The sequence below is a fragment of the Leuciscus leuciscus genome (assembly GCF_965113295.1).
Source record: "Leuciscus leuciscus genome assembly, chromosome: 9".
NCBI lineage: Eukaryota > Metazoa > Chordata > Actinopteri > Cypriniformes > Leuciscidae > Leuciscus > Leuciscus leuciscus.
The window spans coordinates 514617-528395 of record NC_138733.1 but is presented as its reverse complement, the minus strand read 5'-3'; the positions used below and the strand labels follow the sequence as shown (position 1 = coordinate 528395).

The 13779-nt window shown below is 39.0% G+C and overlaps 1 protein-coding gene across 1 annotated transcript in view; it reads right to left on the bottom strand.

The window, feature by feature from the left end:
• The window catches only part of LOC309505862 (uncharacterized protein), a gene marked incomplete at its 5' end in the record, with an annotated part of 43584 nt that overhangs the window by 29421 nt on the left and 384 nt on the right, over nucleotides 1–13779 (bottom strand). The window contains one exon of the mRNA XM_082179325.1: nucleotides 13551–13588. Coding sequence (XP_082035451.1) covers nucleotides 13551–13588 — 38 coding nt within the window. The remainder of the gene's footprint in view (nucleotides 1–13550; nucleotides 13589–13779) is intronic.

The window sequence follows — 13779 nt, the reverse complement described above, 5'->3', positions numbered from 1 at the left end:
TTGCATATAGACTCCTACTATTGAAATGTACAATTGATATACCATTCTCCAAGTTGAATTTTTCCTTAAGTTGATGTTCAGTATAATAAAAACAATTTCTTGTTACTTGGTCAAAAAAATTACTTTCCGGGTCTATATCTCGTTCCTGCATAGTAATTGTTCAATGTGATCACGAACATTCTTCCCATTCTTACACATCCAGATCATTGCACATACACACCAATGAAAGTGATAATAGAGCAATTCATCCAAGAGAAATCCAACAAAAAAGTTGAGAAGTTGCAATATTAAAATTCGACAGGTAAGCATATAGTAATAAGAAAGTGGATTCAATATAAGTCTCTGGAACATAAAGAAAAGCACTTGGAAAAACAGTAAGTCAACCATCAGTCTCAACCAAAAAGGGAGAAAAAAACCTTCATAATTTGTAGCAGGATTGTTCCAAGCAAGTGTAGATCTGCTCACCACCACCAAGTTGGGCTCTTTATGTGTGAAACAAACCTCTATCAGATAGATCTGGGCCTTAAGAGAATGTTCTTGTTGGCTAAACAATGCCATATTTATCCAAGTCTTTGAGGTCCCGGATTAGCAGGACCTTCATCTCCTCACCAGATAAAGCCTTTGTACGTATCCAAATTTTACAATCCCTTGTCCATGTTGAATGGATTTTCCTTTGTTTCTTCAGTGCCCTTGCATGTTTAGCTATTTCAGCATTCCTTTTCATGAGATGTTCATTCACATACACCTGCGTGTCCTTTAGCTTTTTTCCTTGTTTCAAAAGTTCTATTTTCTGTTTTCTGTTTACAAATCTCAGAATGATGATTCTTTCCATTTGTCCGTTTCTTTTGGGGAGGGTATAGCAAGCAGCGATACTCTCCTTGTGAACAGAGATGTTCCTGCTATTGAAGAACTTAATCACCTGCTCCTCCAGCGTCTGTTTTTCTCCCTCTGTTAGATCAACTTCGCTGCTTTCCCCTCGGATGACATTGGAGTAGGTGCGGTGTGTTGTTTTTAGGCCACTGATGACCACATCTTCTTTTCTTGTATATTGCCCCAAGTCATCAACTCTTTTCTCCAACTGCAATTTTCTCATCCTTCTGTGCGAGTAGGTTGTTCAGTTTCTTCACATCCTCTACCAAACCGCTTATCTTGCCCACATTTTCAGCCATTCCATCAATTTTCTTTGCCAGTTCTCTCAAAGCTTTCTTGACATCCTCCATTTTAAATTTGGCTGGTTTTCACACTCTTGACATGTATTATCAAAAGTGCCCCAAAACATCAAAAATAATGGGAAATACTCATACAAGTTAAATCCCAATGTCCATATAAAGCCATAAACTTCACTTATCTGCTTGGATGTCAAGTCATTTTCATGATTTTTGACGGATTGTTCAAGCCAAACATATCAGGCCTGCAGCCTGCAGCCATCTTGGATTTCCTCTTTCTGAATGACATCTACATACTTGTGACAATCATAAGAAGAATGGCATCTACGCTAATGTTAGTCTTTCTGTTTATCCCGAGGTTTACTGAAGTCAGGCGGATCCAGGCCGTATCCAGATCAGATGGAGGACCTGCGCCTGCACACGTCCACGACGCATCCCTGAAGTGTAAGCCTCATCAGCCCTGTGAAAGCCTCATCAGCCCTGTGAAGGCCTCATCCATACCACAGCCATCAGCACTGATCCTCAACAAACTCATCTCCATACTGGCGTGACTCCGATCTTCAACCAGAGGAACTGGATAATATTCTCAATGTTCTGATCCAATCTGACCTCTGACCTGTAACGCTGCCTGAATCATAATCATACACTGTTCGTTCATTGGCCAGAGGAGAACTGAGAGACTGAGGGTGTTTCTCAATATGCGTTCTTCAGCGATCTTACGTCCTTGTGTTCTCGTTTTACGTCATCATTAACCGTCGAAGTTCAGACCCAATTCTCAAGAACGCAAGTACAGAGGACGCATGAAAGAACCCGGATGTGTTCTTGATACCGAGGATGCATCGAATGCAGACTTGAGCTAGTACTTGCCTGGTGTCCCAGAAGTCATTGCGGCCGGTTCGGAGTTCGTTCTTCCAAGGAAGCTTGGCAAGACCGGTCTCCACGAGAACACAAGTCCGTTCTCTGCGTTCTTGGAATTGAGAAACAGCCTGAGTCTGGGTTCTCCCAAGGGTTTTTTCTCCATTCTGTCACTGAGGGAGTTTTGGTTCCTTCAGTAGGCGCGTTTCCATTAAAGATTTGCGTAAAACTTTTGCGATTTTTTCTAAATATCGATAAAAAACGATTGCGAAATGACGGCGTTTCCATTAACCGATGTTATGCGACTAAAACGTAATTTTTTGTTTCTGGGTGTTTCTCCCGCAGTTCTGCTCCGAGGTCTTGATTGTGGCATTTCTTTGAGGTTTAAAATCCAGTATTTCTGTAATTCTTCTGTCTTTCAGACTGATCTCATGAAATGGCGTATGTATGACACGCCAATTCGTATTTCCATTTTTGGCGTGTTATCAACACGCATAATCGATTTTCAGCGTGTTTATCAACGCCGGTGACTTAACGTTACATTACTGTATATATAAATATATATGACCTACCCCAACCGCGTCCCTAAACCTACCCGTCACTGGGGTTAATACCATTTATGAGTGTTCCCCTACCATCCTAGGAAAAAAAATATTGCTCCCCAGATGTAGATATACATTTTGCTCAGTTTCGCTCGGACATTTAACGGCGTACACATACACGCGGAATCACTCTGACGTTTAACGGCGTAGGCATACACGCGGAAGATGGCGGTTCGTTTCGGCGTGGACATACACGCGGATAGCTCAAAATGCGTATAAATAACACGCCACTTGACTTGAAAGTGGCGTGTATGTTTACGCAAAGTCATGATGTCATGTTGTGTCTTTTATGAATTTAATGAAGAACTCTTGTCTCGTATTCTGTCCAAACACACCGCATCATCTAAGTCAGGTGACCTGTAAATGCGCAAAAACTGTTTCCATTGCAGCTTTGCAAAATATTCCTTTTTCGAATTGCCTGAAAAACCTCCTCATGCGAGCGTAAAAACTTTTTTGCGATAAATGGGAGTTTTTGCGAAATTGACGTGTTTCCATTGGGCGTATTTTCAATTCGCAATTTCAATTTGCGCAATTTGAAGGGTAATGGAAACGCGGCTACTGTCGCCTTGGCTTTTGTCTTGCTTAGTTGGGGACATTTAATATTCAATTATATTATTTGTCTGCCTTACTTAGGGTAGACAATGACGCAATTTTCTTCTAGAAACAAACTTTGTTGTATTATTTTCATGTTATCACTGTGAAATTGCTTTGATACAATCTGTATTGTAAAAAGCACTGTATAAATAAAGGTGACTTGACTTGACTTGACAAATTAGCCATCAATGTTCTTTGTGATAAAAATATTTAAAAATATCACAAATATTTTGCACAAATGGTCTTGCTGATGCTCCTTCTTTCACTGCTCTGATATCACACACCGCATCCAAATCACTATTCACCATATTCTGTGCCGTGCCATTTTGTATATACAGTGGGGAGAAGAAGTATTTGATACACTGCCGATTTTGCAGGTTTTCCCACTTACAAAGCATGTAGAGGTCTGTAATTTTTATCATAGGTACTCTTCAACTGTGAGTGACGGAATCTAAAACAAAAATCCAGAAAAATCACATTGTATGATTTTTAAATAATTAATGTGCATTTTATTGCATGACATAAGTATTTGATCACCTACCAACCAGTAAGAATTCCGGCTCTCACAGACCTGTTCATTTTTCTTTAAGAAGCCCTCCTGTTCTCCACTCATTACCTGTATTAACTGCACCTGTTTGAACTCGTTACCTGTATAAAAGACACCTGTCCACACACTCAATCAAACAGACTCCAACCACTCCACTCTGGGGCACCATGCAAGATCTCACCTCGTGGGTCATCAATGATCATGAGGAAGATGAGGGATCAGCCCAGAACTACACGGCAGGACCTGGTCAATGACCTGAAGAGAGCTGGGACCACAGTCTCAAAGAAAACCATTAGTAACACACTACGCCCTCATGGATTAAAATCCTGCAGCGCATGCAAGGTCCCCCTGCTCAAGCCAGCGCATGTCCAGGCCCGTCTGAAGTTTGCCAATGACCATCTGGATGATCCAGAGGAGGAATGGGAGAAGGTCATGTGGTCTGATGAGACAAAAATAGAGCTTTTTGGTCTAAACTCCACTCGCCGTGTTTGGAGGAAGAAGAAGGATGAGTACAACCCCAAGAACACCATCCCAACCGTGAAGCATGGAGGTGGAAACATCATTCTTTGGGGATGCTTTTCTGCAAAGGGGACAGGACGACTGCACCATATTGAGGGGAGGATGGATGGGGCCATGTATCGCCAGATCTTGGCCAACAACCTCCTTCCCTCAGTAAGAGCATTGAAGATGGGTCGTGGTTGGGTCTTCCAGCATGACAACGACCCGAAACACACAGCCAGGGCAACTAAGGAGTGGCTCCGTAAGAATCATCTCAAGGCCCTGGAGTGGCCTAGCCAGTCTCCAGACCTGAACCCAATAGAAAATCTTTGGAGGGAGCTGAAAGTCCGTATTGCCCAGCGACAGCCCCGAAACCTGAAGGATCTGGAGAAGGTCTGTATGGAGGAGTGGGCTGAATCCCTGCTGCAGTGTGTGCAAACCTGGTCAAGAACTACAGGAAACGTATGATCTCTGTCATTGCAAACAAAGGTTTCTGTACCAAATATTAAGTTCTGCTTTTCTGATGTATCAAATACTTATGTCATGCAATAAAATGCACATTAATTACTTAAAAATCATACAATGGGATTTTCTGGATTTTTGTTTTAGATTCCGTCTCTCACAGTTGAAGAGTACCTATGATAAACATTACAGACTTCTACATTCTTTGTAAGTGGGAAAACCTGCAAAATCGGCAGTGTATCAAATACTTGTTCTCCCCACTGAATACAGTGTGTGCAGAATTATTAGGCACGTTGATTTTCTGATCATATTTTATTCCCAGGAACATTTAGCCAATTCCAAACCATATTCATTTTAATAACTACTATTAATTTTGTATTTAATCATTTATAAGTGATATATAATTGTTCATGAAGGCTGGAAATGAAAAACGCCTTATATTCAGGTGTGCAGAATTATTAGGCATGTTTTCTTTTACAGATAAAATGAGCCAAAAAGAGATTTAACTAAGACTGAAAAGTAATTTTTTTATTAAATCCCCATGAGAAGAATGCAATACTAATGCAATACTAGAGATTGCAGTTGAGGCATGACCATTGGACAGTGAAATGCTCATTGGGTCAGCAGGGTCAGACAAAAACAGGTGGGGAAGAAAATACGCATGTTAACTGCAAAAGAATGAGGAATTAAGGTGAAGAATTAAGTGTAAAACCATCAGGAACCCTTTAGTCTCCAGCGCCACCATTTTCCAGAACACCAACCTACCTGGAGTCTCCAGAAGAGCAAGGTGTCAGTGTCTCGGAGACTTGGGTTAGGCAAAGAAACCTTTTTCTTGGTACTGAAGCTTCCAGTGCACATATACAAATACAAATACAACAAGAAACATAGTAATACAAATTCTAAGAATAAAATATATAAAAAATAAAAAAAAATAGTATAAAAAGTAAAAAAAGGGGTCACAGTTGGGTTTAGTCTGAATAAACATTTACAGATTATGAACCTATTTACAGTATTTTGAGAAGTATGAATAATATAAATATAAATATCACCTGAGTTAGAGAATATTACACTAGACAGTGGGAGTCTAGTGCATGTTACAGATTATGAACATATTTACAGTATTTGGAGTAGTATGAATAATATAAATATAAATATCACCTGAGTTAGAGAATATTGCACTAGACAGTGGGAGTATTGCACTTACAGGCATATGCCTTGGGGGGCATGTTAAGTGTTCAGAAGGGAAATGGCCTGTGGAAAGAAACTGTTCCTGTGCCTGGATGTTCTTGTGGCCAGTGATCTGTGTCGCCGTCCTGACGGTAACAGTTCAAACAGGGGGTGTCCAGGGTGAGTGGAGTCTGTGATGATTTTACCTGCTCTCTTCCTCACTCTGGAAGAGTACAGGTCCTGGAGGGTTGGCAAGGGGGCACCAATAATCCTCTCTGCAGTCCGGACTGTCCGTTGTAGTCTCCTGATGTCCGATTTGGTAGCTGAACCAAACCAGACAGTGATGGAAGTGCTTAAAACAGACTCAATGACGGCTGAGTAGAACTGGATCAGCAGCTCCTGTGGCAGATTGAACTTCTTCAGCTGGCGAAGGAAGTACAGTCTCTGCTGGGCCTTTTTCACAATGGAGTCAATGTGATTTGCCCACTTCAGGTCCTGAGAGATGGTAGAGCCCAAGAGCCTGAATGACTCCACTGCTTCCACAGTGCTGTTCACGATGGTGAGAGGGGGAGTGCTGGGGATTTTCTCCTGAAATCCACAATCATCTCCACTGTTTTGAGCGTGTTCAGCTCAAGGTTGTTATAGCTGCACCAGACAGCCAGCTGTTCAACCCCCAGTCTGTAAGCAGACTCGTCACCATTTTGGATGAGACCGATGACGGTGATGTCGTCTGCAAATTTCAGGAGCTTGACAGAGGGGTCTTTAGAAGTGCAGTCATTAGTGTACAGGGAGAAGAGCAGTGGGGAGAGAACGCACCCTTGGGGGGCGCCAGTGCTGATGGTGAGGGTTCTGGATGTGAGCTTCCCCAGTCTCACTCGCTGCTGCCGGTCCGTCAGGAAGCTGGAGATCCACTGACAGATTGAGGATGGCATGGAGAGCTGAGTCAGTTTGGCTGTGAGAAGATCAGGGATGATGGTATTGAAGGCCGAACTGAAGTCCACAAATAAGATCCGTGCATAAGTCCCAGGTCTGTCAAGATGTTGCAGGATATAGTGCAGTCCCATGTTGACTGCATCATCCACAGACCTGTTTGCTCTGTAAGCAAACTGAAAGGGATCCAGCAGGGGTCCAGTGATGTCCTTCAGATAGGCCAACACCAGTCTTTCAAATGACTTCATGACCACAGACGTGAGAGCGACAGGTCTGTAGTCATTAAGTCCAGTGATTTTAGGTTTTTTGGGAACCGGAATGATAGTGGAGCGTTTGAAGCAGCAGGGAACTTCACACTGCTCCAATGATCTGTTGAAGATCTGCGTGAAGACTGGGGCCAGTTGGTCAGCGCAGACTTTTAGACAAGCAGATTTACATTTACATTTACATTTATTCATTTAGCTGACGCTTTTATCCAAAGCGACTTACAATTGCTATATATGTTAGAGGTCGCACGCCTCTGGAGCAACTAGGGGTTCAGTGTCTTGCTCAGGGACACATTGGTGTCTCACAGTGGATTCGAACCCGGGTCTCTCACACCAAAGGCATGTGTCTTATCCATTGCGTTTATCCATGGTTTATCATTAGTGAATGATAAGAATGTCCTGGTAGGAATGCATGTATCCTCACAGAAACTGATATATGATGTTACAGTATCTGTGAGCTCATCCAGATCGGTGGCTGCAGCTTCAAAAACAGTCCAATCAGTGCAATCGAAGCAGGCCTGTAGATCCTGCTCTGCTTCGTTGGTCCATCTTTGTACAGTCCTTATTACAGGTTTAGCTGATTTCAGTTTCTGCCTGTAGGTCGGTATAAGATGAACCAAACAGTGATCAGAGAGCCTCAAAGCTGCCCGTGGGACGGAGTGATACGCATTCTTTATCGTGGTGTAACAGTGGTCCAATATATTACTGTCTCTGGTAGGACATGTAACATGCTGTCTGTATTTTGGCAGTTCACGGGAGAGATTTGCTTTGTTAAAATCCCCAAGAATGATTAAAAGAGAGTCTGGGTACCTTTGTTCCATTTCAGCTATATGTTCAGCCAGCTGTTGTAGCGCCACGCTCACACACGCGTCTGGAGGAATGTAAACATTTGCCTAACCCAAGTCTCTGAGACACTGACACCTTGCTCTTCTGGAGACTCCAGGTAGGTTGCAGTTCTGGAAAATGGTGGCGCTTATTTTATCTGTAAAAGAAAACATGCCTAATAATTCTGCACACCTGAATATAAGCCGTTTTTCATTTCCAGCCTTCATGAACAATTATATATCACGTATAAATGATTAAATACAAAATTAATAGTAGTTATTAAGATTAATATGGTTTGGAATTGGCAAAATGTGCCTGAAAAAAAAATATGATCAGAAAATAAACGTGCCTAATAATTCTGCACACACTTTATATATATATATATGTGTGTGTGTGTGTGTGTGTGTGTGTGTGTGTGTGTGTGTGTGTGTGTGTGTATGTGTTTACACTGAAAAGTCTATTTGCTTTTTTGCTTTTGTCTCGTGCACGAGTTAACCCTTTCACGCATAGAGGTTAGTGGACAGCTATTCAAAAACAATTTTCTTGCATAGTAACAAATCACTCTCTACAGTGGACTCTAGAGCATCGTCCTGTACGCTGCCATCAAGAGGCAAGTCATTACTTATGAGAGTTTTTCTTTTTCAAGCCAAGATGGCCGACAGCCAGTCAGAAATACCAAGTTGCTGTGGAATATCCATCCATTCCTTCTATCCTAGGACTGTTGTAACATCAAAGTAACATCTAAATAAAGTCTAATTCTAAGGAGAACAAATTTTCCAAGTATTGATTTTAGATTGGGAGGAAATTCTTATTAATCAGCTGTCCACTAAATTGGACGTCATGCATCACTAGCTACATTTCAGCTACAATTCGTACTATTACTATGACTGTGTTTCTTGGAAATACTTAATCTGCAGTAACCTTTTGGGCTGTAAGTATATGTATTTGTGTTAACAGAATGTAATTTGCAGTTACGTCAATAAGTAATCCGATTGTGTAATGCACGTTACTTGTAATGTGTTACTTTACTCATTACATCAAAAAAGTAATTGCTACTTTACTCATTAAAATCGTCATAATTTGGTAGAATTTTATATTATTGTTGTATTATACATTATTTCTGAGTATATGATCTGTTATATGACAAGCTTAAATGGGCAGACCTTAGCAGAGTTGTATACTCAAAGATCAATGCGTGTGAGCAAGAGTAACTGTCTTTCACGAGATGACTAGAAGGGTTATGGGTCGTGAATGGACCACTAAGAGGAGGTAATAGTGACGAGGGGAAACTGGCTGTCCCGTAGACACTGCCAATAGGATCTCAGTTGCCCGGCTGGAAGATCTGCTGATTGCTCAATATAATTATGATTTTTATGATTTTTATTAAATCAAAAGGCAAACAAAGTGATTATGTTGTTCCCGTGAGACGGGGGAAAATATTACAACCACACAAAACTCCAGCGTTGTTCTCTCAACAGAAACTTTATGCAGATTCATAAGACAATTTACAATAAAGCACATTTTTAAGACATTACTCTGTTTCCTCAAGTGTCTAGAACTATTAGTTTCATACTACAAAAAAGACATTTTGACAGTTGTGAATTATCCCACTAATATACTTTAAATTATCAAACAACATTTTACTCTTGTTAATAAACATGTTCATTTTAAACTCTTTTGTTCTCTTTCTTCAGTTACTTATTTTCTCAGTACATATATTCATACTTTAACACTTCTCAATTATATATGGGCTTTTTTGTGTATATATGGGCATATATGGCCATTCTACAGAATTGGTGCAAAGTCAGAGTTGGAAACATCTTGACATTTTTTTGTTTTTTTCCCACAAATTTTGCATGTATGCAAATTGTATAATATCCAAGGTACGCTTTTCTAGTAATTGTGCAGTTAATTCTCATATTGTATTTTCAGAAAATGCTGGAATATTTTCCTTCTCCCCAAATTTGTCACTACCGAAACACAATATTAAATAATTTATTAAGAAGGCTTATAATGACCTATTAAGATTTTGTTTACATCTACCTTATAAATATATATAAAAAAAATATATTTTTACAGGTTAAATCAATAAAGATTATAATTTTAATAATATTTTAAGTGTAATTTATGAGATTTGTTGTATTCTCTTTCTTTGTCGAAGGCATAAAGTTTATCGTACTGATTTCAAAGTTAAGGATTCATTAGTTTGAATATGCATTGAACCAAACACTATCATAACATCTTAGTTGATAATTCAATATACTTTATTTTTGACAAAACATCCCATGTTACGGTAGTGACTGCACATTTTTGGTAGTGACAGTAATGTTTTGGTAGTGACCACAATACTTGCCATGGCTGAATCAGACTGTCCACATTTTATGTTAATATAAATAAATAACTATGATGCACATATGCAGTCAGTACATATAGCAGACACACATCAGACAGTAAATATCTTATAAGAACACATAGAGCTATTCTATACTTTGGGTCTTGAGGTGCGAGTGAGAAGAGGTATGCTCATAGATTTTTCTTCCTAAAAAAACAACAACAACTTACAATGTAGAAGCTGTTTCAGAACCACTTTGTTTTATTTTCACATTTTCAACATTTTGTTTATGAGTCATTCAGATAAATCTCCAGAACCACTGAACTGTCTGTGTGTGTGTGTGTGTGTGTGTGTGTGTGTGTGTGTGTGTGTGTGTGTGTGTGTGTGTGTGTGTGTGTGTGTGTGTGTGTGTGTGTGTGTGTGTACCCTAACCTAACCCTAACCCCCAGTGTGTATGTGCACTGGTGTCTGATCACCCTCACTGGAAGTGCTGTAAAAAATGAATCATGAGTCTTGTAATTTTCATAAAAAAAAATTGAGGTGATCATTAAAAATATGATGTATATTTTATTAAGAAAATTGTGGTTCAGTGTTTTATTGAAAATATTGAGAACTTTTCACTAATAACACCAAGAGATGCATTTTCCTATTTTTATTTTAAGGAAACACAATTTTAAGGCTTGAATTGAGGAACTGATAAACCTCATCAAATTAAGGAAAAGGGGCTACCTATTTATTTTAAGAGAATTAGCTCATTTATGTGGTTTTATATAGAGACACCATTGTTTGTTCCCAGCATGCTTTGCACATGGCTGGAAATAGAGAGTAAATCTTGAAATGAAGTGTTATTTCATGTGTTTTTGAGTAAAGGGAAACATCTGTTAATGTTTAAAGTTCAGGTATGTTTGACATTTGAAAGAGTTTCTATTATGTTAAAGTTTTGATCGTTACCATTGTGCAGAAGAGTAGGGCTTATGGTTAGGTTGTGAATAACTGCATTGTTTTACACATGTAACAATAACTCTGCTAATGATAGTGCAGTAACAAGTGTGATTCTGTGCTGTCCTAGCAGCATACAGTCTTTAAATAAAACAATATATCTCAAAGTTAAATATAAACAGGTCATATCCATTCACTTGACTTCACACAATTTTGAGAATAAAAAATACTTCAAATAAAAAAGCACATTTCACTAAAAAAAAATGTAATTCATTATGTCATAGACTAAATAAATTAGGGCATTTTACATGATTTATTCAGGTAGATTCCATGAATGAAATCAAGCTTTAACTACTCAAAAATATTATGTGTAATATTGTTACCATAATTTTTTTTAAGTAAATAGCAGTAAAAAATTTACAGTGTAGGTGGTGTGGAAGCCCTGCAAAATGTCTTTTCACCATCATCATGTGTCTTTTCCTCCATGCTTTTCTGACATGTCTTTGCTCGCTGTCAGATAATTCACTGATACTCTTCAACTTTCCTTCTTCCCTTCATTTCTTATTTCTTTATCTTTCTTTCCTTAAGTATTCCTCGTACTTCACTGGGTCTTCCCTCAACCTTTGTTTGTATTCTCTCTGTCTCTCTTGTAGTTTTTCTATTTTTTTTTAGGCATGTTGGTGTTCAGAGTTGCCAGATTGGGCGGTTTTGCAATCTATTTTGCGGGCAAAAATGGGTTTGGGCGGGTGGATAAAAATTGGGCTGGTTTCAGATGAGTTCGGCGGGTTTTTGTTGCCGAAACACCGGCACTTCAGATCCTTATTCCTGCGACCCAATGTTCAGCAGGCAGTCTCACTCACTCACACACACACACACACACACACACACACACACACACACACACACACACACACACACTACAACTCTGGCTGACGTGCCCCCTAACCTCACAACAGACACTCCCTCCCACTATCGTAAAGTGACGCACGCCGGCACCGCCCGCCCCTCAAACAACATAGTAGATTGCGGGGTTTTCAAACTTAGGTAGCTGTCAATGCGGTTCATGACCTGTTCATGACACTCTTTCTTGGTCAGCGGCAGCGCCAACACAGATTTGAATATGATTTTGTCAAAGGTTTAATAGACAAACTGGAATAAGATCGCGTGGGTGTTTGAATCGAGATCACAGACTTTTAAAGATGAATCGTGCAGCTCTGTAATAATGACACATTTCATCTCTATTGAATCGAAAGTGGCTAACTTCTGTCAACCTCATCTATAAGCAAGGGCAAAAATAAAGCAATTTAATTTGAATTAATATCTGTAATATTCTGTAATAAAAAATAAATCGATTTTAAAATCATAAAAAATAATCCTAATATGCATGTTTCATGTTGCCATTTGAAATAACTGAAATGTTAAAGTGGGTTATTTTTTATGTCCATATCTACTCGATGTTTTTATGTTACTGAATGCTCTTGTTCCAAGCGACTTTTAGTGACAATAAACAGACTCATTGATAGCCTAAGTTGATCGCATTATTTTCCGTAACATAAGCTTATAGTTAATAGGCCTAGAATAGTCTGACTGAAGTCAGTGCCTAATTTTGCGTTCATTTAATTGAATATTGTTTCTAAAATCAGATAGGCTAAGTCGAAAAATGGTTCACTTTAAAGCTTGTTAATGATTTCAATGTGTTTAAACGAGAAACAAGCCACAAAAAGAAAAATTGGGCGTTTTTTTGTGCATTCTCGCGGTTTTTGACGAGGTTTTGGGCTGGAAAACCTCACTGGCACCTGGCAACCCTGTTGGTGTTTTATGTCATTCTCCCTGTCAAGTTAATCATAGAAATTAACATAACAGACAACAGCCTTACACCTAAGCTAGTATCATGGACTGCAACCTTAAGTAATTGTAACCTCATCACATTACAGAGTTTTAACAGAATCTTGCATACTAAAACACTAAAACACTACTAAAACATGCTACAGTAGTAATTATTTGCATAACTGTACTAAAATGTAGTTTATTCCTCCAAATAAAGGATTATGTGTTCCCTTTTGTCACTACCAAAACAATAATGTCACAACCGAAACTTCAAGACATGTTTCGGTTGTGACTGTTTTGGTAGTGACAATTTTAGATACTTTTGAGCCTAGCTCGAAGATGCTAATCAGCACATGATTAGCAATCACTGGTCAGAACAGTTGAACACATATAACAACTACATTTTATGGAATAACATCCCAAAAAAGTTTTCTCAATAGCAGAAAAAATGAGTTTGGTAGTGACATTCCTTAAAGTTACACACAGATTTTTAGACTTTAGAACACATTTACCTCAAAATGATGGGATCAATCTCCTCACCATATAGCACATGAGAGAGAGGGACACAGGGATATTTCCTGATCAAAAGGGTGTGGGGTGTGGGAAAAATCAGTCTCAGCCAATGGACTACAACATTCACTGTTTTGGTAGTGACATGAAAATGCAGGACACTTTTTTTTTAGATAAAGTTTCATGATTTAAAAAAAAAAAAAAAAAATTTTGAACTTCATTTAAAAAAAAAATATATATATTTTTTTTTTTTAAACAA